Source organism: Lampetra fluviatilis, chromosome 33, assembly GCF_964198595.1.
Source record: "Lampetra fluviatilis chromosome 33, kcLamFluv1.1, whole genome shotgun sequence".
In the NCBI taxonomy this organism is placed as follows: Eukaryota; Metazoa; Chordata; class Hyperoartia; order Petromyzontiformes; family Petromyzontidae; genus Lampetra; species Lampetra fluviatilis.
In genome coordinates this window covers 2,359,422-2,381,911 of record NC_136307.1, presented here as the reverse complement: position 1 = coordinate 2,381,911, position 22,490 = coordinate 2,359,422, and the positions used below count along the sequence as shown (strand labels likewise).

General features: G+C 50.1%; 2 protein-coding genes across 7 annotated transcripts in view; one reads left to right on the top strand and one right to left on the bottom strand.

Annotated features, from left to right (window-relative positions):
* Positions 1–22,490, top strand: part of LOC144943931 (fibulin-5-like) — a 610,861-nt gene that overhangs the window by 70,591 nt on the left and 517,780 nt on the right. The gene's annotated exons all lie outside the window — the stretch shown is intronic.
* Positions 1–22,490, bottom strand: part of MACROD1 (mono-ADP ribosylhydrolase 1) — a 198,500-nt gene that overhangs the window by 67,849 nt on the left and 108,161 nt on the right. For all 6 annotated transcript variants that reach the window (XM_078871822.1, XM_078871820.1, XM_078871821.1 and 3 more), the window contains one exon: positions 11,244–11,273. In XM_078871822.1, the coding sequence (XP_078727948.1) occupies positions 11,244–11,273 (30 nt within the window). The remainder of the gene's footprint in view (positions 1–11,243; positions 11,274–22,490) is intronic.

Below are 22,490 nucleotides of genomic sequence, written 5' to 3'. Positions count from 1 at the left end.
TATCGCCGTGTGCGCGAGGAGGTTGGGACAAATCCTCAAGATCCCCACCCGAGATGCTGAATGCAATGACAGTCCTGGTAAACGGGCTCTCGTTGATTGCTCCCCCCCCGCTCTCCTTTTCAGTGGCAAATCCTATCACCGCATGGGGCATCTGGCCTGAGAGCTAAAACCCATATGGCTCCAGTATTTTTATGGTAAAACGAGCGCGTGTCGCTTACTACGTGGTCACAACCTTGCTTCAGAAACTTTTAATTGTTTGCACCCTGCTAGTTTTATATGCGGTATTAAACACGAGCGCGCGCTGATGAGCATCAGACTTACGACAATTAAAAGTCGGATAGCGCCCGGTGTTCAGACAGTTGAAGGACGGTTGAACAAAAAAAATCAGCTCGTATTGTAATCAAATTAAGTGGAAGGCTGGCGTTAATGTCCACACACTCCTGATTGCAGCGGAATTAAGTATTTGAAGCCCGCAGAGCATCGCAGCGCCTCTGCGGAGAGACCCAAAGTTGAAAATTAATGAAAAAATTACACATGCCAAGGGGCACTTATAAAATAGGGTACTTGAGCAGTGATGTGCTGCTGCTTACTGCAGGGACACCTTTAGGGTTATCTCAATAATTTGGAAACGTCGTCTCTGATTGCGCGCTCTCTCCCCACCTTAATACTTTGCGACAGTTTCCGATTTCTCCTTGAACTGTTTAAAAAGAACGTCTTTGTTTAGCCAAGTCCCAAAACAGCGGACGTAATGAGGTCCAAAAGGCGTTTCTCGTACCACGCGCAAGGTTTCCACAGCAAGCCTACCCTGCCTGCCACAATCCCCGTCGAGCCGCACAAACAACAATCTCATTGAAAAGCTGAAAAGAGGATTTGCGCTGAGTGTGCGCGCATGTGTGCGAGAGTGTGCGCGAGCGTGCGAGAGTGCGTGCGTGGAGTGGTAGTGCAACGGTTAGCATGCTGCGCTACAAACCCCGCGACTCGAGTTTGATTCCTGCTCACGGCCAACACGAGTGGCGATTATTTGAACCGGTCCTGGGCCTCCTCGCCTAGTTCGACTCGGCCTCAAATGAGCACCTGGTGCAATGTGCAGACATCACCACTTAGGAGACCAAGGCAGCCGGGTATGGTGCTGGCCACCCACCACCTCGTTTGCCGTGCCAGCTTGCATTAGGTGCTCGCTAACAGCACTTGCCCCAACAGTCCGTTAAGGCGACAACGGGAGATCTTTTGTCTTTGTGGGGGGTTGGGGAGAGATGCGCGCGCGCGAGAGAGGGAGAGTGGGCGCTTCACACGGTGTGCACGAGTTCCACGCTGCCGCCGGTGCCGCAACAACAGTAAAGCCCCCTGCAACGGCGAGCCGGCGAATTTGACGGTTTGTTAGCGGGGGCCATATGGTCGCTCATTAGCCGGGACTGCGGCAGGGAGCTTTAGGCTGGCGAGAAAATGCCCCGCCCCACCTCCGCCAGCGGCCCCCAGCATCTCGGCTCACGCATCGTGAAAAAAAAAAAACAAAGGGGGTGCGTGCGCCCCCGACTTTTGCTCATTTTTCGGCTGCGACGGGCACTTGGTGTTGTGATGTCCCATACGCCCTCGCGGCACAAAGTTTGGCGTCAACAAGAGCAAAAACACCAACAACACGGCCCCGTGGCAAAGGCAGGGCCAAGCGCTGCTCATTAGCGCCATCAGCTTTGATTCATCCACTGCTGGGTTCAGGCCTCCGCAGCAAGTTGGGATGCTATCACTCACAAGCTCGCGACGCAGCAACAATCCGTGCAGCTCCCACGCACGTGAGCTCATCTCATTACTCCAGCCCACTCGCTTTCACGAACAGTCAATATGATGCCTCTAATTAGCGTTTGTTCACCGTTTTCCTTTCGGTCTCTCCTCTTAATTCTCGGCGTGCGTCTCCCGCCGTCTCTGCTTGGCGCACGCTCACGAATCGTCACCGTCTTCCCTGTTTCCGGCCACCGCCACAGCAGGCATTAACCTTTCTGACCCGCACCTGCTGGTCATCTGTAAAAAGCAGCTTCATAGCTCGTCGGATTTCTCTCGCGTAAATAAATATTCTGCTTTTTGTGTTAAGTTTGTTGTCCTTCCCCCGCCCCTCCCATTAGCACGGTTGGCTACGTGCGGTGCGAAAGAAGTTCATTATACATAAAAAATATATATTTATTGTGCATATGCGATGTACCATGAACTGAAAGTGTAGTCAATTTATTTATGGAGGCAGTAAATCAACATGCCAAGCGCACAGCGGTTCCGCTCTTCATAAGAATCATCATCACGGCAGCGCTCCCCTACCATGCAAGTTATCGAAGCAACAAACCTCGGTATAATGTAGGGGATAAAACCATCACACAGCTGACGTGTTATAATCGTCGTCAGCTATTGTTTATCCACTGCCGGACGAAGGCCTCCTCGGTCCCGCTACGTTTGTTTTAAAATTACGGAAATGCTTTAATGGCGCAATGTTTCCCTTTATTATTAAGGACGTTCGATATATGCGCGCTAGAGATTGCGCGCGGCTTTTCCCATGGTGCCGTGCGGCTTTTCCCATGGTGTCGTGTGGCTTTTCCCATGGTGCCGTGCGGCCTAAATAAAATCCCTTAACGCGAGCGGGTAACAATTAGCCGCGCCGAGACAGTGCGCAAAAAGGTACTGCGGCCGGCAGTAACCTTGGCGACGCATCCCAAATTGAAGTCGAATCATTACTAAAGTTAAGCAAGCAGTGCCCTTCCAGTATTGCCATTGATCCGCACACGCACGCACGCACACACACACCTTTGCCCTATTCGTGCAGGCCAATCAGTGCAGTCACTGGGGAGAAAATATAACCGCTTGCTTACATTTAACATTAATTAAAAAAAGGTTACGCAAGCCTTAATTACGGTGAAATCTGTGCAGTGTATGGAAAGGCCAAAATAAGATGGATTTTACAGACAAAGATTCCCCGTATAGCCTAAAGAGACTGTTGGGGCAAGTGCTGTTCGCGAGCACCTATGAAGGCCGGCACGGTAGATGAGGGGGTGGGTGGCCAGCACCACGCCCGACCGCCTTTGTCTCCCCAGTGGCAATGTTTTCGCACCGCACCAGGTACTCATTTGAGGCCGAGTCGGACTCGGGGAGTAACAGAACCGGTTTAGATAAACGTCACTGGTGTTGGCCGTGAGCGGGAATCGAACTCGGGTCACCGAGTTCGTAGCATAGCTCAGAGAGACACAGGGATGCTAACCGCTACACTACCGCTCCCCGTATATTTACACACACACACGTGGCACGTTCTTTGTGGTTACAACTGCCCAGCCCGGTATCCCAGAAAACATTGTATTGTACAATGTCGCCGTGTCTGCGAGTGGTGTGGAGACGTGCCGTCATACTTTACGCAGTGCATCGCTAATTTTATGCCGAAATGCGGACCCCCCCGCTGGTTGCATGAACAAAGGCGTAACACGTCTGCGAGCCTACGAGAGATCTCGGCCAGTTTGACGCCGCTGTACCTCACCGAACAAGGCCGTATCATCCCACCGGGGAGGGGGGGGTGTGCCGGGGAACGATCATTCTTTATCTGCCGCTGGATGAAGGATTCTCGGTATGTGCCAGTGTTGGTGCGGTGGCGTCGCGTTGAGCGCACCGCGCTACCAACCCAGCGACCCGAGTTCGATTCCCGCTCACGGGCCAACACCACTGACAATTACCTGAACCGGTCCTGGGCCTCCCCTAGGTAGACTCAGCCTCAAATCAGTGTCTGGTGCGATGTGTAAACATCACCACTGGGGAGACAAAGGCAGCAAGGCATGGTGTTGGCCACCCACCCCTTCATGTGCTGCGCTGAGTGCTCGCTCATGGCACCTGCCCCAACAGTCTGTTAAGGCTATATGGGGGATCTTTGTCTTTGGGCCTCGAAGCAGCTGTGATCCATCTCGGCCGGAAATGTGCCTTGGATCTGCCGCCCGCCACTCAAACACCCCCTCGGTAGTTGCTCCCCTGGAGGAGGTCACCAACTCTTGGATGGGTCTCCATCAATGGTTACACAAGTTAACTCGTCACACTCTTTAGGCGCCTATTTTGTGGACGACTCAAATGAAATGCTGCTGCAGTGCTAAGGAACACTCACCTAAGCAGGCGCATGCAATGTCGAATAACAAACACAGCAGTGTGTATATATATACACACACTCACATACGCACAACGAAATCTCATCCATTCTCTCATCAATTATTCAAAAGAATAGCAATTCTCTTTTTCTCTCTCTGTCTACCACAGTACGTTATGTTGCGAGTGTGTATATGTACATGTACGAAGTGAGATAAGTGTAATCGTTTATTGCAAATTATGGTGTACTGCGTATTGCTAGCTTGCATGCATTACCATCATTAGCCATGACAACATCGACAAGCTGATGTCGCTCGATTGTGGCCATGCTATTTAAAACATAGGCCGGAGTAAACCCATTCGAGACTCAAAGACCCACAGAGATACATCAAAGACAAACCACGGTATTGTTATTGTGGCTATACAACCCAAACTGTGGACCGTACAGTAAACCCCTGGAGTCTGTGATCCTTCATAGGACGAGGGGAGGGGAAAGGGGGTAAGAGTGGTGGCGCAGTGGTTAGGCCACTGAACTGCAAGCGCCGCGGCCTGCTCTCGGATTTCTGGCCAAACTCCGTGAGACTGGAGCGAATATCAACTGTACTCTACCATAAAGATTATTGTTGTTGTTATTACTACGAATATGGCTACTATTTTTAAGTTTTAGCAGGTAAGGCCCCACTGAGCTATGTAGCTCTCGATTTAAAGCTTTCGTGACTGCAGGGATTCATATTCGTGGTTCTTTCGGTAAAGTCACGTAGAAGGGAAATAATAAAATTATATAAATATTTTTAAAATGTCCCTTCTACGTGACTTTACCGAAAGAACCAAGAATATGTAGCTCTCCTTCAGAAGCGACCTGGCGATCACAAATGATGGCTTAACGAAGTGGCTTACCGTCACGTGGAAATGGATAGCAGCAGCTAAATACTCAAAACGCGTGACGTCGATTCTAAATATGGAGAGAAAACTAGAGGGGCCGGAGAAAAATCCACACGACCACGAGGAAAGATAGACACGCAAACTCCAAATATACAGCAGCCGTCAGCGTCGGGATTGAACCCACGACCTCTTGTAAAGCAGGCGAGGTAGTTAACATCTCGCCACAGTGGTGCCCCATTATTACTACGGCAGTATTGTTATGGGTCATATCGGTGCAGAATGATGACCGCACGGGTGCTGCGTGGAAGGGCATCACTCAGTAGTAACTTTACTTATGGCGAGTGGTGTCATTAGTTTATGTCAGTTAACAGCTTTGAAACATAAGCATATGCAAGCATGCCGGTGTATTTTACTACTTACGGATAATAATCATTCAACGACCCAACAAAATCGCACTTTTCCTTCAAACTACCGCTGAACAAAAGCCTCCCCCCCCCCCCCGACACGTATTTGTCATGGGAGTCGATCGACGACACTTCAGGGCGCTCGTTTGCGCGGGTAGATTCAGGAGAGGGTGGGGGTAAGGACCGGTTTGAATATCACTCCACCACTGGGATTCAGCTGTGACCGGGAATCAAACGCGGGTCACCAGATCCGCGACGCGCAAACCACTGCCACCATATCACCACTGCTCCACCCCCGTTCTGCAGCAGCCCTCACGTGAGCGTAGATCCTTCACGGTGTCTCCGAGGACGCCTACTTTTCCTGGACCATGCAACTCAACGGACTTAGATTAGAAGTTTTCGTGACTGCAGGGATCCACACTCTTTGGTTCTTTCGGTAAAGTCACGTAGGTCGAGAATAAAATAAATTAAATCACGACGTTTCGGGTGCAACACAAGCGTCCGTCATCAGGTGGGACAACCACTTCAGAAGTTGTTTATACCTACGTGACTTTACCGAAAGAACCAAAGAGTATCAAGGCCCACTGTGTTGTTTAGCTCTTTTGCAGAAGCGACCTGGCCACAAGCGGTAGCTCAACAGAATGGCCTACACCAATGTGGAAAAGCTCTACTTGGGTGCGACTGAAGACGATGTACGGGCAAACCTTAAACACATTTTCTGGCACCATGTACGTGGGCAACGGTGCCAAAACACATGCGGGTGGGGAGGGAATAAAACTCCTGCCCAAAATTCAAATCGAATGAAGAGAGCACGTAGATCAATAACGATCCCTTAATCCCGCACGATTTATAGGGAAAAACGAAAACAGCAGCGGCCGATGCAGCCGCAGCAGCGCAGGCTGCGAGCGAGCGGGTCAGAGAGAGAGGCGGCTGGGCCGAGCGTTAATCTGGAGGCGCGCACACAGTGTACATAGCCCAACGCCGCTATCGTCGTTAATCAGGAACACACAGCCACCACCATCCGCCTGGCATAGTAGTAATATTAATAACAATCATCGCCCGGGCCTGTCGCAGTAAGTTCAAGAAAATTAAAACGTCCGTAATAACCGTTGTTTATTTTTAATCGTTTGCGTTTAGAAACGTTTGCTTCAGGTGTACCTGCGAGCGCGCAAACTACAAGTGTTTAAGTTAAACGAGGACGATTATAGCACGGCTGTTGAAATCACCTATTGTCTAAATTGCTACTGCTTGTGGAATAATTTGGAAACAACTGCCTTCAGAATATCTGCCGGTCCCCCCATGGGGCAAATCGCCGGTATTTAGTATTTTTGTGTTAAAGTTATCTACAGTGCACAGGACAAATAAACATCCTAATTTTACACGTGAGTTTCCTGAAGGCACCATTATCGATTCTTAAATTTCCATCCAAGACAATTGCATCCGTGAATCGCAATTTTTCTCAAGGCAATTTGCCAGGCTAAAGTCTCCGTTAGACTGAATGGAATATTATACGTAGAATTAGGATCAGATTCCTAGTCGATGTTTTTGTTAATCTAGCTTCGCGGACCTTCGGCTATGTTTAGCTTGGCTACACATTGCCAAATCCATCCCATCAGACTGGCGATTCAAGCAAATTCCACGCGGAAAGAATGGCCCTTGAAATGCATTGGCGATCGCAAGAATTTACTCAATTCGGAATAGACTCAATTTCACCCAAATTAGGGTTAGCTTAGTCGAGGCTAGACCAGGCTCCAGTGCCTATCCATGCCCGTGAGTGACCGGGACGCATGGAGCAGCTAAGTGTTATGTCAGCATGACAAGTGGCCTGGCCGTCTTTGTCTTCCCGATGCCGATGTTCATAGTAACACTCCACGCCAGGTGTCCATTCAACAAAAGCCCAAACTCGTGGAGGCCCAACGCACGCCCACATTACCCGTGTGAATAGAAAACCACGAAATCCGGGTCACCGGGATTGCAGCGCAGTGCGTTAACCACACACACACTCATAATAAACGTTTTTGGGTTAGATCGCGTTATTTATAAATGTGTCGTAACCCTCCACCACCCGACACGGCCAATCAGCAAAAAAGTGTCACATTGACACACGCCGCTTCCTCTACACTCTGTGAGACTCCATCGGAGCGACGTTACGGATGGAAATTAACGCCATTGCGCAAGTCAAATCCCTGGGGCGCCTCTGCTCGGCACGCTCGTCACTCGCTCGCCCACTCACGTGGCCGTCGGCGTTCTGCGCCGCCGCGGCCCTCGGTGAGCAATCTGCGGTGTCGCGGCGTCTTCCAGACACGGCCCGGAGGCGCTCGCAGTAACGCCCTCCCCCACCCCCGCAGATGGCGCGCGTCTCGCTCGCCGGTCGCACGGCCCGTCCGCGCCGTCGGCAAAAACGCCGCCGCTTCCAGCGAGCGCTGCCACCGAGACGGGGAGATTCATCTCAGGCCGGCCCGACGCAAGCCGGCAGCTCCGTTCCGCGACAAGAATCTTCGCCACCACGGTAGCCAATCGTCGCTCGCTGAAATCAGAAGGGGACCGGTGCCCGTTCGGGTGCGGACGATTTCTAAGGAATCGGCTCGGGCCCTGCCGTTGGCCACACACGGGGAGGAGGCCCCTTTGAGAAGCGCAAGCCACGGCAAGCTGCAGGGTTAACTAGCCCCCGCGGAATTGTGCGAGCGGGTTGCAGAATCGAAGCAACTGACCCCGGATGGACCGGCTCGGCGGTTGAGCACGGTGGCCATTCGGCTAGTCGGCCAGACGGGGAAGAGGAGGGGGTGGGGATAAAAAAGGACGCCGTGGAAAAGTATCCGGAAACACCTTTCATTATTGATGCCGTCCGTATAGAAAACGAAATAGCGCTGCGTGCAAAGCGTGGCAAATTGAAGCAAGCGCTTCAGACGGTTGTAGCCCTTGGGAGTTTTGAGAAGCATCATTGTTGGTCCTGATATAGGTGGAAGAAGCTACCTGTAGAATCAAGTGTACATCCCCTCTTGATGGAATAACCACATGGCAGACATTAATTTTAACGTGACAGATCCCTCAAATTCTGGCTCTGAGCACAAAGCGCGGGGAGTGGCCATTAAAGTTTTATCAGAGTGCACATGCAAATTGCATTAAAACGATCGCACAACGATGATGCGCCGCCCGTCGTCGGCACGGTCGAGCTGCTTTGCCTCTCTGCTCAACGATGTGCGGAGAGACAGCGAGACACCCGGGGAGCCTGCCGCTGGTGTTCCCGTGTTGAGGTTCTTTAGGACGTTTTTATTGCGCAGCAACTCCACGCGCCTCGTCGCGTGGAGTTGCTGCATTGCAAAGTTCAACCGGGAGCACAGTTACACCCCCTGGGATATCGCTCGAGCGTGCGTACATCTGGCAGCAAGGATGCATCAAACCGGTGATGGCCAGCCAGTGATATCGGTGCATACATCCCATATACAAAATTATGAAGGCCTGTGTATTGAATTCCTATTTTGTAAATGGTTTTGAAAAAAATGTAACATCACTTTTTTTAAATAATTGTATTATTATTTTATTGTCATTTTTTTTTATTCAGCTCTGACTTTGTGAGAACTTGGATAGCTGCATCCAAGTCGAATGGTGGCTGCTTGGGGAGTTTTGTTGGTGGCTTGGGAGGCGGGAGGGGTGGTGTTGCTATCGAGCCTCAACGACGCACCCCAAACTCACGCGGCTCGGCTCTGGATGAGCGCGGGGGGGGGGGGGTGGATAGAATTAAGGCGGTCATTAGTTAATTAAGCCCCGTGCGCTTGTGGAAAGTCATCTGTTCGCAGAGATCAGAGTGTGAGCGATGCTCTCCAGATACTGCGCAGATTCGCGGTAGAGCGCCGCGTAATGAGGGGGGGGAGGGGCGGTGATAAAAAGCATAAGCAGCCGTGGACGCAAAATTAAGCATCCCAACGTAGCGGGGGGGGAGAAAGCCAGCAACAGACTCTTTCACGAACGATGGCAAAGGCGTGGATCTTTCTAGGGAATTACAAACACGTGGCTTTGTACTCACGTTAAAACCCAGTGAATGCTAATGCCTCTTAGTAGCCGCACGCAAGACGCTAACCTATTTACAGACGACGTATACGAATCGGAAAAACTTCATTTATTACGTGCTTTTCGATGCGGCTGTCGTGAGCTTTCAAAGCAATATTAATGGCTGAACCGATGATGCATTAGTCCATCACCTGGACGAGAGCAATTGAAAGGGAATTCCAGACCACACTAAAGCGGAGGGAGAGAGAGCGATTGGCCCTGACTCTGATCCCTACCCCCCCCCCAACAAGCAGGCGCTGAACGAATGGGAGAAGCAGCTCGTGTGGTGATTGAGCACGAACAACGCAGAGGGAGGGAGGGGGGGCGGAAGGCAGGCGAGAGAAAATGGAGAGACAAACAGAAGCGAGATCTTTAGCAACCGTTCCTTACCGACGCTAATCACTCAGGAGAGCCTCGGTGAGACCCGACACTTTCTCCAAGCAAGCAGGGCCCTACGTTGAGGGCCTGGCGGGTGTCGCTATCGTTTATTTTCAAGAACAACAAAACCAGAGGGGCTCAGAAAAACTTCACAACATTCCAGAGGATGACTCTCCAAACAATCAATATATGTTATGAACCCGCTTGCTGTAAAACTCACTGCAGGCACTTCATTGCGCCCTGCAGATAGCCATCCCAAGTTGCCGGGATAGCATCGCCAAAGTTTGCTGGATTACAGGTGTGTGCACCGCCACAACCGCCCTCCCCCCCCCACGTTGAATTAGAACAGTTCGCAAGTGTCGACCGTGAGAACCAGCGGCTTGGAAACCACGATCGACAGCACGACATCGTCGCCCTGCGCTCGGATTTCGGAGGCGGGAGGTGACGCAACTAAGACGGTGCTGCTGCTGCGTTTCCATCTCGGGGATTGTGCCGAGTTGCCTGCTCCTGGCGCGGAAAATTAACGAGCTGGGCTCCAACGCAACATCTTCACAACGTGTGTCAACTTTCAGAAAGGCGATTTAATTCCGTTCAAGTTTGAAATGATTTTACAAGTACAATAACAGAAGGGGTCCTCCTACTTTACCCCGGGTAGGCAGTTGAGACACGTGCTGATAATGAGCACATCTTCCAAAATAGCTCAAGCTTTGTTTTTTTTTTACCATCACCATTAATTCTCAGCGACCGTTTAGTCTGCCTGTGCAGAGAGCGTCGCCTGCGCCTGTTACAAGCGCAGCTGCTCGTAATTCTGGCTGCGTCGAGCACAAGGGCGAGTTGACGTAGGTACGCAGTGTCGGGAATCGAACCCAGGTGACCTGAGATTGCAGTGCCGTTCATTGCAATAATTAAACCGTTGTAGAAACTTTTTCACACAAAAACAAAGTTCCCCCCCCCCCCCATCTGGCCTTTACGGAGAGTTTGGGTAAGTGCTGCTGCCGAGTACCTATGAAAGAAAAGTACACGAGGGGGTGAGTGGTCAGCACTACGCCCGGCCGCATTTGTCTCCCCAGAAGGAATGTTTACACGCCGCACCAGGTACTTTTTTGAGGCCTACGGGAGGTCCAGGACCAGTTTGGATAATCGTCACACTCTGGTGTTGGCCGTGAGCGGGAATTGCTGGTTTAGTAGCACAGCGTAGCGCTAACCACGGCAGCACCACCGCTCCCCACGCACACAAACATACAAACACATGCACAAGATGACAATATCCCTTCAAGCATTGTCACTTTACAGATAAAAACGTTCAAATTTCTTGTATTGATGTTGATCTTGGATAATTTTTCCATGTGCCTTGTGTGTGTGTCATTCTAGTGCGGTGTGTGTGTGTGTGCGCTTGCGTAAACATTTGTGTGCGCATTAAAATGAAAGTCAAAACATTACCTCCTCCACCGCCAAGCAGAGTCGAGTTAGCTGCAAAGAGAGAAAATAAAGGCATACAGTTAAAACAAAATAATCTCATCCACAGAGAAAAAAGCAAGCTTTTGATGAAGATCAATCGATATCTGTAACAAACGTGCACATTATATGTGGCATATAAATGGCCATTTACAACTAAATTATAATCCGTGGTTTCAAACAGCGGGATGTAACGCGTGCACGCAACGTTTTAATTATGGTCTCAATGTCGAACCGCAAACATCAAAACACAGTTTCAACCCTCGGATTTCAACACTGCCCACAGCAGCAATTACCGATAGCTTCTCGCCTTCAAATATCGCGGTCTTTGCACCAATTACTTGTGCCTCCGAGGTGTGCTCCGACCTCTTTAGTGCCAAGTTCTCTTTTTCATTCAAAAGGTCTTTCACCAATAACAACAAAATAGCAATATCACGCCACAAAGGCCTAACCAATGGCTACACCAATGTCACGTACAACCTTACAACAACCGCTAATGTTGTCAACATCTAAAGAGATTCGTTTCATTTTCACTTTCAATCAAGCTCAGGGGTAACTTTCACGCCAATGCCGGAAGTTCTCAACTTTTGCCCGTCCACAAAAGCGTGTGGTCCTGGCTGATGTTCTGACCGATCCTCGCGCGCTCAAGCCATCCACGAGGTCTCACAGTTACCGCAGTTCATCCCCTCCGAACCTTTGTGGCTTGTGGGCAGAAAGCAAGCTCTGACCACCACGCTCTCATCAGCTGAACCCCTTCGCTGCATCAATGTCGCTCACTTAGCCAGGTCACGACAGAAACATCCCAGTGTATTTTCTCTCTCTCTATCTCACAAAGGGTTAGTTAGGGTTTTTCCATTATCGTTGGGGAAACGGTCTCTCTCAAAGTCTCTATTGGGTGGGTGCCATATGGCCTTAATGATCACTCTGCAGAAGGTTGCTCGCTTGGGCAAAAATACCACGCAGAAATACTGAGTGCCAACAATCATAGGCCCAAACATTTCTGCGAAGTATCTGTTGTTACTTCAAAAGCTGCAATGAACCTGTAAAGGGGGCTCGAAACCCGGTGCAGTAAACAACAACAGCAGCAGAAGCAGCAGCAGCACATTGAAGCGAGACCAATCAAAGAGCTACGCGACAAGCGCAACGTCAATTTGGCCGACGAGGCCAAACAAAGCCAGAGATGTCCTCTTAGAGATGCAACGGAGCTCGTAGCACAGCGCGTCAAACCGCTACACCACCGCTCCCCACAAAGACAAAGATCCCCCATATAGCCTTAACAGAGTGTTGGGGCAATTGCACACCCAGGGGTGGGTGGCCAGCACCACGCCCGGCCACCTGAGTCTCCCTCGTGGCGATGTTTCCCCACATCGCACCAGGTACTCATTTGAGGCCAAGTTGACCTAGGGGAGGGCCCGGGACAGCTTCAGATAATCGTCACCGACGTTGGTGACCATGAGCGGGGATCGAACTCGGGTCGCCGGCTTCCTCGCACAGCGTAGCACTGACCGCCACACCACCGCTCCCCCAACACGCACACACGCACGCGCCGACACTTGCGTCGAGCGCCTGTGTCCTTCGGTGGTTAAGCGCTGCGAGAGCGACGGACGCTGCCCCCAGCGCACCGCGGGCGAGGGGACCGCGGCCGCCCCCCCCCCCTCCTGTGGCGGACCTTCAAGCGAGCGCCGCTGCACTTCGGAGTTCAACGTCGTCGCGAAACTGCCCCCCCCCCACCCGCCCCTGGCTAATGACGCGCTGCCCTTTAAACGAGACAAACGGAAGTGGTTTAGAACGTGTCTGCCGAGGTGCAATGAGTGTCATTTGCCACCTGGTGCAAGAAGTGAACGGCGGGGGGTGGGGGGCGGCCCCCCCGAAGGCCGCGCGTATGAAACAGGACCTTTTTTTGTGTTTCACATTTCAAGGCCTTACTTTTGTTTTTGCTTTCCCATTCCTTCTCTCGTTTCCTGAAACGGCCAGCGTGGTATTGCTCAATTTTTGACGCGGTAAAATAAACAAAGCGGCACGAGCCGTCGTGGCGCAGCATTGCCACGCCGTCCCAACCGGAGGGGGTGGGGGGCACGCGGGCGTGAAAAACAACCGGCGCGCTTCCTGTGTCGTTCACAATTGCCGCCCCCCCCCCGCGCCCCTACACACGCGACGTTGCTCCTCCGACCAATGACAAACGGCCTGTCGGTGGCCCCCTAAACTTTCCCGTTCCGCAGCGGCACGGCCTCGTGCCATAAAATATTATTCCGCCCCTGGCGTCCACGACCTCTCCGGGCTGTAAGTGCTGCCCCCACGTTCTATTCCACTTTACAGGCAAAACTATGCAGGAAGCTGCCAGCCGCCCACTCAAGGATCTTTGATCACATCGGGGTCTGCGTGGCCATTAGATGTTCGGTCATAAGTAAGAGTGTAAAAAAAAAAAAAGGTGCAGCCCTGCAACTGCTTGCTCGCAACACTGCTGGCGGAAGGACCATCGTGAAAGGCAGCGCTGAAGAGCCACTCTCGGAGGGCAATTGGCCTGCTCTTCCATGCTGGTCAGAAGAAGTCTTTTAAGACGACGGACGTACCCAAGTGTCAGCAGCATGGGCGGGGCAGCTAATGTGAATGTGAGTGGTGGTACTCGTAGAGGGTAACCAACAGCACTGGTGGTGGGTTTCCACCAATAAAGGGCTCCTTCTGCTAGTGGTGATGGTAGTAGTGGGCAGTGATGGTCCTGGTGGTGGACTTAACCAATTAAAGAGCTGCCAGGTCTAAAATGGCAACATTACAGCCAGTTATGACTTAAACTGGTTGATAACGTCCTTCCAGTGATTGCTGAGTTTGTACCCGTCATCTCGGTTGAAATTGTGTCTATGTTTGTATATATGAATGAATGAATGTTGATAGCCAGTGGGTTTTCAAAGTACCTTCGTCTTCGAGAAATACATTTCGTGTGAGCCCACCGCATTAAAACAATGATCAGCCACGGCCGAGGTATTGGTCCAACCGTGTTTCAGATCTGCCTTGTGTTCACGAACACGGTCCGAGACATGTCACTTCGTTTCCCCAATGTAACTACAGCCGCAGACACAGCTTAGTTTGTAGATGCCGGGGTATTGCATGTCAGGGATCACATCCTTCACAGATGGGATCAGATCACAAATTGTATGTGCTGTGTTAAATCGAACCTGGATCTTGTGTTTTCTCATGATTTTGAAAATATTTTTGGTGACCCCTGCTATGTATGGCAAGGTGATGGTTTTGATTGAGTCCTCAGATGGTTCTTTCCCAACAGTTGGGGTGATAGCTTTACGGATTGTGTAGTCTGAATATCCATTTGTCTTGAGGGCTTGGTGTACATATTCCAGTTCCCTGGCTCGGTGATGATGGTCGGAAATACATAGCGCTCTATGGAGTTTTGATGAGGGAATTTTTCTGGGATGGATGGTGGTGGGAGTCAGGTCTTAGGTAGGCATCCGTATGGGTGGCTTTCCTGTAGACAGAGTGGCCCATTGAGCCACCTGGTCTCTTTTCGATTAAAACATTTTAATCGAGACCAGGCCCCTCAAATGAGGGCTTCAAATCAGGACTTGGCGCTCGATCGCAGCGTGTGCCTTCGTGGATACTTTTTGAACCCATCCCCCACCGCAGTACCGCTACAATCTGTGACTGCAAGACTTAGCTCGCGAAGGTGGACTCGGGTTCTGCTCCCAGCCACAACAACTGCAGTGTGGGTGGTAAATACGCTGAGGTCGCACTGGTTACACACCAAGTGCTCTCCACAAATGAACCATAATACCTTGCCGATCTCGTCAAGGAACAAAAGCCATCATCACGCCAACTCCGGGCATCCTCGCAGCGGCGGGTTTTTGGCTGCCCATCGAACAAAGACGGTGGTGACCACATCGCGCACGCCTTCAGATGCGCTTCTGCGGTCGTTTGGAACGCTCTTCCTGCCCATATTTGGAAGTCACTCACGCTATGCACTTTTAAACCATCGACATTGAAAAATTCAATATACATGCGTACAAAAAAATATTCCACGAGACTGGGTTCAGGAACTATTTACGGAGCTACATTAGGCAGTAGGTGACAATCTAATAGGGCGTTAGTTGGAAAATAAAAGCGGCATCAAGATAATCCACGGCAGTGCTGATGCAAGCAACGCAGGCATTTGATGCAATTTTCTCTGCAATTGCTCACGAAACGCCGCCAAGCCCGCGCACCGACGCTTACGCAATCCCATTACAAGTCCACACGCACACAATGCCTTTGTGGTGCACGGCACAACCACGCGCGAGCCGGGCACCGAGCGCAGGCAGTGAGCGCAGGCAGTGAGCGCAGGCAGTGAGCGCAGGCAGTGAGCGCGTGAGCAGCCAAAACGCAGCGTGGCGCAGGCAGACGGAGGCAGTCAGCAAGCGAGTAAGCAGCCACAATGCAACGTGTTGCAGACAGGCGCAGGCAGTGATGAGTGATTGAGTAGCCACAACACAGCGTGGTGCGGGCGGTCACATGCCCCAAGCACTAATCCAGTGTCTGGGCTGCGTCTGCAATCATCCGCTCTGCAGTACGTTAACTTGACCAAACGAATGAATGAATGAAATGTGTTTATGCCAGTCAGAAAAAGCACTCACTTGCAGCAGGCACTTCTGTATCACGTATTATGTCGTCAATGGCTGGGTAGCTTAGCAGATGGTCCCTTTTTTTGTTTTTTTAAGGACCCATTGTAGCTGCTGCAATCGAAATCTCACTGTTATGAACGTGGAAGTAACAGAATCCTGTTAACGATGACAATGCTGGTTGGGCTGGGATGGGTAGGAGGAATTGCCCTCAAAAATGTATCCTTCGCCTTTGTGGATGCCTTTTTGGACCCCTGTCAAAATGTCACGTGAAGATCATCAGCCACGCTCGGTCTACACATTTTACTAGGCAAGGCCCCGTTGAGCTATAAAAGCTCTTTTTCAGAAGCGACCCGGCTGCAAATGATCGCTCGACAAAGCGGCTTATCATCATGTCGACATTTATAGCAGCAAAAATACTCAGATGTTGATTCTAAATGTGGAGGGAAAAACCGGAAGACTCGGAGAAAAATCCACGTGACCACGGGGAGAGAGAGAACACGCAAACTCCAAATGTACAGTAGCCGTCAGGGTCTGGATCGAACCCGTGACCTCCTGCAAACCAGGCGAGGTAGTTACCATCTCCTAGCCACCGGATGAAGGCCTCCTCCCTATGCCGTTGCCATCGCTCACAGTCGTGCGACATCACAGCAGCCAACGTTACTCGTACGTATGCCCTCATGTCCCCGCACCCTGAACTGCGTTTCTTACCCAATGCAAATCCATGACCTGTACTCCCCTCTCTGTCTCTCGGTGTCATTCCGATGATGGATCGACATCCATGTGTCTTTGCATGGAGAAGATGCAGCGTGCTTATTAAGAAAGAGGTAAAATAAACACGACGAAAAGCGACTCAAATCGGAGGCAGGGTGGTGGTTGGTGGTTCTCCTTCGTCTTCTACTTCTAAAAAACTGTCGCGAATTTGTGGGAAGCCTTGGCCACAGCTGCCAACAAAAATTGCTACTGTCGAGCAATTTCGTTTTAATCGCAAAGGCATTGACCAACGCCGATGCGTCATGATCCGCATGATTCGGGCGTCGGGATTGCGCGACTTTTGCAGGCTGTACGTACATGTGTCTGTTGAACTTCCATTGTCTCATACGTCGCCAAAAGTGTTCATCGGAGGTGCGAGGGAAGGACAACAAACTAAACTCAAAACTCTTTTCTAAAAGAAATGAGTTTCTAAAAGAAATGAGTTTTCAATTTAGATTGAAAAGGCTGTCACATGACGCTTTCCGCGGCCGTGTTATTCCGCCGTTGTAGGGCGCGCGAAGCGAGATCAAGCAAAACTGAAAATTTATTTATACTGCAGGAGGAATCCAATGAGCTGTAAAGCTCTTTTTCACAGATGTCCAGTAGGGGCAGGTCAGAGAGTTACAAACAGTACAAGAACACAAATAGAGTGCTGAAAAGTAAAGCAAAGGTAAGCAAATCACATTCAATTAAAATGTTTTATCGTACCAGATAAAACCCATTGAGATATATAGCTGATTTTTCAGAAGCGACCTGGCCACAAACGATAGCTCAACGACGTGGCTTATCGCGTGGGAATCTACGGCAGCCAAATTACCTAAATGCGTGATGTCGATTCTAAATGTGAAGGAATTGCAACGCGAAATAAAGCAAAGTGAATGACAGCGTGACCCCAAAGTGAGTTGTCCCTGTCTCTCTCTATCCGCCTTGCTCGCACGCATACACAGGCTCGTTCGCGCACGCACGCAGACTCACTTGCACGCACGCGTGCACGCACGCCAAGCGGGAAGCCACAAATGAAAAGAACCTGGCTCCAAATCGAGTCGGCATCGCGGCTCATCTCAAAGCAGCAAAACCAATCACCACGGCACAAAAACAGGAGAGACGGTGTTTGCCCCAATTTAACAGGGGCAAACACTCTTTTTTTTATACCCTGCTGTTTCTTTGCTTTCGGGGGTTGAGGGGGGGGGGGCAAAAAATGTAATCAATATGCATTGAGCTAAATAAACAAGTCTGTCGATTCGTTTTTTTTTTGCAAAGAGACCGTAGCCAACAATGCACGGTCAAAACCGTGTCATGCTTTTATTTTTCTCGTGCAAATATTTTATTGTAACAAACAATTTCTCTGGCAGCCATCATAAACCGCAGTGAGAGGCAATACTTTATTTTACCGTCACCTAAAGGTCATCGTAATAATAATAATAATGTAAATTTAACTCAATGCTCTTCTTTATTTAACCAGTTCATAACGTTGAGATGTATTATCTTGCTTTGCAAGGGATGATTGAATAATCATCAATGTTTAACAACCGGGAACGGGTATTTGTTTACGGAAAACTCTCATGCAAGTTTTAGCCTAAAAGGTAACATCGGATGTGGAATTCAGGCAGCAGTATCTGCGTAGTAAAATGACATGCCATAGTAGACTATGACACGCAGCATCTGCGTAGTAAAATGACATGCCATAGTAGACTATGACACGCAGCATCTGCGTAGTAAAATGACATGCCATAGTAGACTATGACACGCAGCATCTGCGTAGTAAAATGACATGCCATAGTAGACTATGACACGCAGCATCTGCGTAGTAAAATGACATGCCATAGTAGACTATGACACGCAGCATCTGCGTAGTAGAATGACATGCCATAGTAGACTATGACACGCAGCATCTGCGTAGTAAAATGACATGCCATAGTAGACTATGACACGCAGCATCTGCGTAGTAGAATGACATGCCATAGCAGACTATGACACGCAGCATCTGCGTGTCACTGTCCATTTTTTATATATATTTTTACTAACAACTAACAGCAGGACATCAGACATCCATTTCGACTCCACCCGGTACTGAGAGACAGTGGACAATTTAGTGTCACGACAGGAAGGGAAGGCCGTCGCCACTTCTATGTGGAGGAAGTGGTAAATCCTTGACGAAGAGGTTTGATGAAGGGGCACAAGTTAGCGTCTAAAGGGTGACATCGGTTCTGTTCGCCGATGAAGAAGCCCTCTTGTCTAACTCTAAAGAGGTGGTTTTAGCAGCTTGGTGATCGTGGCAAAGCGGCAGGTGACACAGTTTGATGTCAGAACGAACGTTGCGGAAACCAAAGCAATGGACATCTCATTGAAGAGTCCAAGGAAGCTGAACATCAGTGTCCAAGGAAGAGAACTGCAACAGGCCAGCCTGAATTAAATGTCTAGGAACCACGACGGGAGACGATGACACAATCCTCGAGTGACACCAGACCCAGGATTTACATATCGGCAAAGCAGGATTAATTTAGAACTAAATGCAGCTTCTCTCAAGGATTGACAGAGATTTGAAAAATATATGAAGGAAGAGATTAGATGACTGGGGAGTATTGTGGCATTGGATTGGTGTCGCGTGGAACTAATTTGGCTGTAAAGAACGGAAACCTAATGAGACGGTGCTTGGTTCAGGAGAGAAGATATCGTACCACGACCACTCACAGTGGGCCGCATCGCTGGACAGGGAACGTTGTCCGAGGCAGAGGCCTGCTGCAGGAAGCTTGCGGGGAGGATGCGGGGGATGTGGCGTAAAGGCAGAATAAAAAAAATGTAAACACGCTTTAATGAAATGTACTGTCCGAGCTGCCCCTACCCCTGCCCCCTTCCCCCATCGCCCCTCCCCTCCTTCCACATCCCCCGCCCCTGGGCGTGGCTCCCCGAGGCGTGCCGTGACGTAAGGGACCACGTGGTGATTTACAGCCAACGTCAGTTGAGCGTGGACAATTAGAGCCGTTAAAAGGATTGTTTAAAAATATATATATATTTTTTATTATAGAATATAGTATTGTCATCAGTATGACATAGGTATACAAAGTTTGCAGTCGATACGACATTGGGAATACGGTTGAAATTGAGTTACAAGATTTTTGGATACGACAGCACACACGGTAAGTTAAATAAAAGCGTGTAAAATGTTTAAAAACGTTTGTTTTGGATTTTTTTATGATAGAATATAGTGTTGTCATCAGTATGACATACCTATACGCAGTCTGCAGTCGACAGCTCATTGGGAAGTGTGTAAAAATGAGTTACAAGATTGCTTTTTTGAGGACACAACAGACGAAGTGAGTTAAATATAAATATAAAAGCGTGTAAAAAGGAAGGCGCTGCGAGATGACTTGAGAAATGTGCAAGACATTTGAGAAATGAAAAAGCCAGCAGCACAAGATCGTACTGGATGGACGAGGCTTGTGCCAAGACCCTGCCCCTGGGCAGAGAAGAAACGACCACAATGCATCAGGGGGTTCTCGGCTCAATCGCGCTCACGTGGACTTTCTAAGCAGCTCCACTAATAGCTCCACTCAGCTCGCCGGAATAGAGATTATGGGCTGGCGCGAATGATCAGGCAGCCCCGACTTGACCGCTCTCTGAACCTCTGGCGAGGGGCGCAGCCCGAAAGAAGTCGACGACAAACACGGCCCTGGCAAGCGGCTAACTAATGACGCTCCGCAACGAGCGCCGCCGTTCCCCGCCGCACACCGGCAAACGTTCGCGGAGCCGCACGTCACGAGGAACCCCCACGAATGCCCCACCACGCACAGATACCGCCACCGTACCGATGGTTGCATATATGCCAATGCGTGCCAACAATTTGTCGATTCACGAATGGAAAGGCATTACCTGTGCTCGGAGCACATGCTTAGCGTGAGAATCGATTTTTCGCAACTCGTGAATATTAAAGGCACGTGCTATATTTAGGCCAATGAAACGAACGAGACAGAAAAAACAACAAGGATTACAAAGGAGACGGTGAACACAAAACTAAACGTGATCGATTCTTGAATCAAACAATTAGTGCGGGTGATAATTCTTCTATTCTTGTTCAGGGGGTGAACCCTTACATGCCTTGTGTATGCTCGGGCTGTGGAAGACTCCAGTGTTTAATACAAGTCTCGTCACTGTAAATGTATCACCGATGTAACATCTGGTTGTATTTCCCAGCAAATCATCGGAAGAGCAAAAAATAACTTAGGAGTAAAATCTATTTATAATCACATGTACTGAACCTCGCAAAAACAAGGGAGAAACCACCTGGACTGTCAGAACACACAGTGGCTGTGTGATGTACACGCTGGTACGCAAGCACGTTGCCAAAACACCACCACAATGCCACTCTGAGATTTAAAACGCGAGCAAAGGAAATTCTCAATCACACCTCCCGCACGTTTCAAAGTCGTGGCTCACCGCTATCCGGCTGCCAAAACCGTCATGTTTCGGTTTCTTCGGGCTCTTCGAATCGAATCGGACGAATCGAGACACCTTCCGGAATTCAACATTCCGGGCTTTGCGATCAAAGGCTGCGAGTAATTTTTTTCCCCCACCACCCGCCGCCCCCCCCCCCCCCGCGATAAATCGCTGCAGTGCGAATGATCAGGCGCATTGATTTATTTACGCAGATTCATTGATTTGCACGCCGCAATTGTTTCCCCGGCCGCGCAAGATGGACCTGGGTGGTGGGGGGATGGTGCGAGGGACAAGAAGGCGACCCAAACGCAGGAGACGTTGACAACGAGAAGACGACCGAACCATCTCGCACCATGACGCGTCGCCCGCCCGACACCACGCGTACGTTGTGCGAGGCGGAGCATTCGCCGACCCACGTTCATTGGTGCCATCAGGGCTGATAAACTAACCCATAAACTACTTTTTTTCTTTTACCAGATAAGGCCCACTGAGCTATCTAGCTCTTTTTCAGAAGCACCCTGGCCACAATTGATAGCTCAACAAAGTGGATTATCACGTGGAGATTTACAGTCGGCAAACCACTCTAAACCGCATGTTTCTAAATGCGAAGGGAAAAAACCGGAGGGCCCGAAGAAAAATCCAAGCCACCATGGAGAGAGAGTCATGCAAACTCCAAATATACAGCAGGCGTCAGGCTCGGAATCGAACCCCACGACCACCTGCATACCAGGCGAGGTAGTTAACATCTCGCCACCATGATAAGTAACCGAGGTGACCTAGGAAGCTGAAGCTCCGGGGGCCGGTCTTAACCGAGTCAATAGTCCGATTGCCGCAGCTGCCCGATAATTCCCGTTGGATTTACCACGGAGCTGCAAAACGAACGGCGAGCACCGGGCGTGACATCACTCACCGAGACGCACACTCGGAATTAGGGCGAGAGGCAGAACTCGGTGGCGAGATGTTAAATCGCTCGCATGGTACGCAGGAGGTCATGGGTTCCATCCCGACCCTGACGCCTGTATATTTTGAGTTTGCATGTTTTCTCCGTGGTGGCGTGGATTTTTCTCCGGGTCCTCTGGTTTTTAGAATCAACGTGCGTTCAGAGTATTTGGCTGCTTTATATGTCCACGTGATAAGCCACTTTGTTGAGCTATCAATTGTGGCCAGTAACTTCTGACAAAGAGCTACAGAGCTCAGTGATAAAATAATAAGTTTTGTTTTAAGCTTTTTAGAGGAAGACGTGAATTAGTGAACGCATCCAGGTTCCCGACAGGTGTCGAAAACGTAAGAGACGTTGGGAAGGGCTGGACGCGTCGCTCCAAGGGATGATGGGCAGTCACCGTAGGGTAGTGAGAGTTGGTGGTGGCATGGGGTGGCTTTGATCCAGCAGTAGACTGGCCATGGCTGCTCCTGCTGCTGCTGCTGACGATGATGGTGGTGGTGG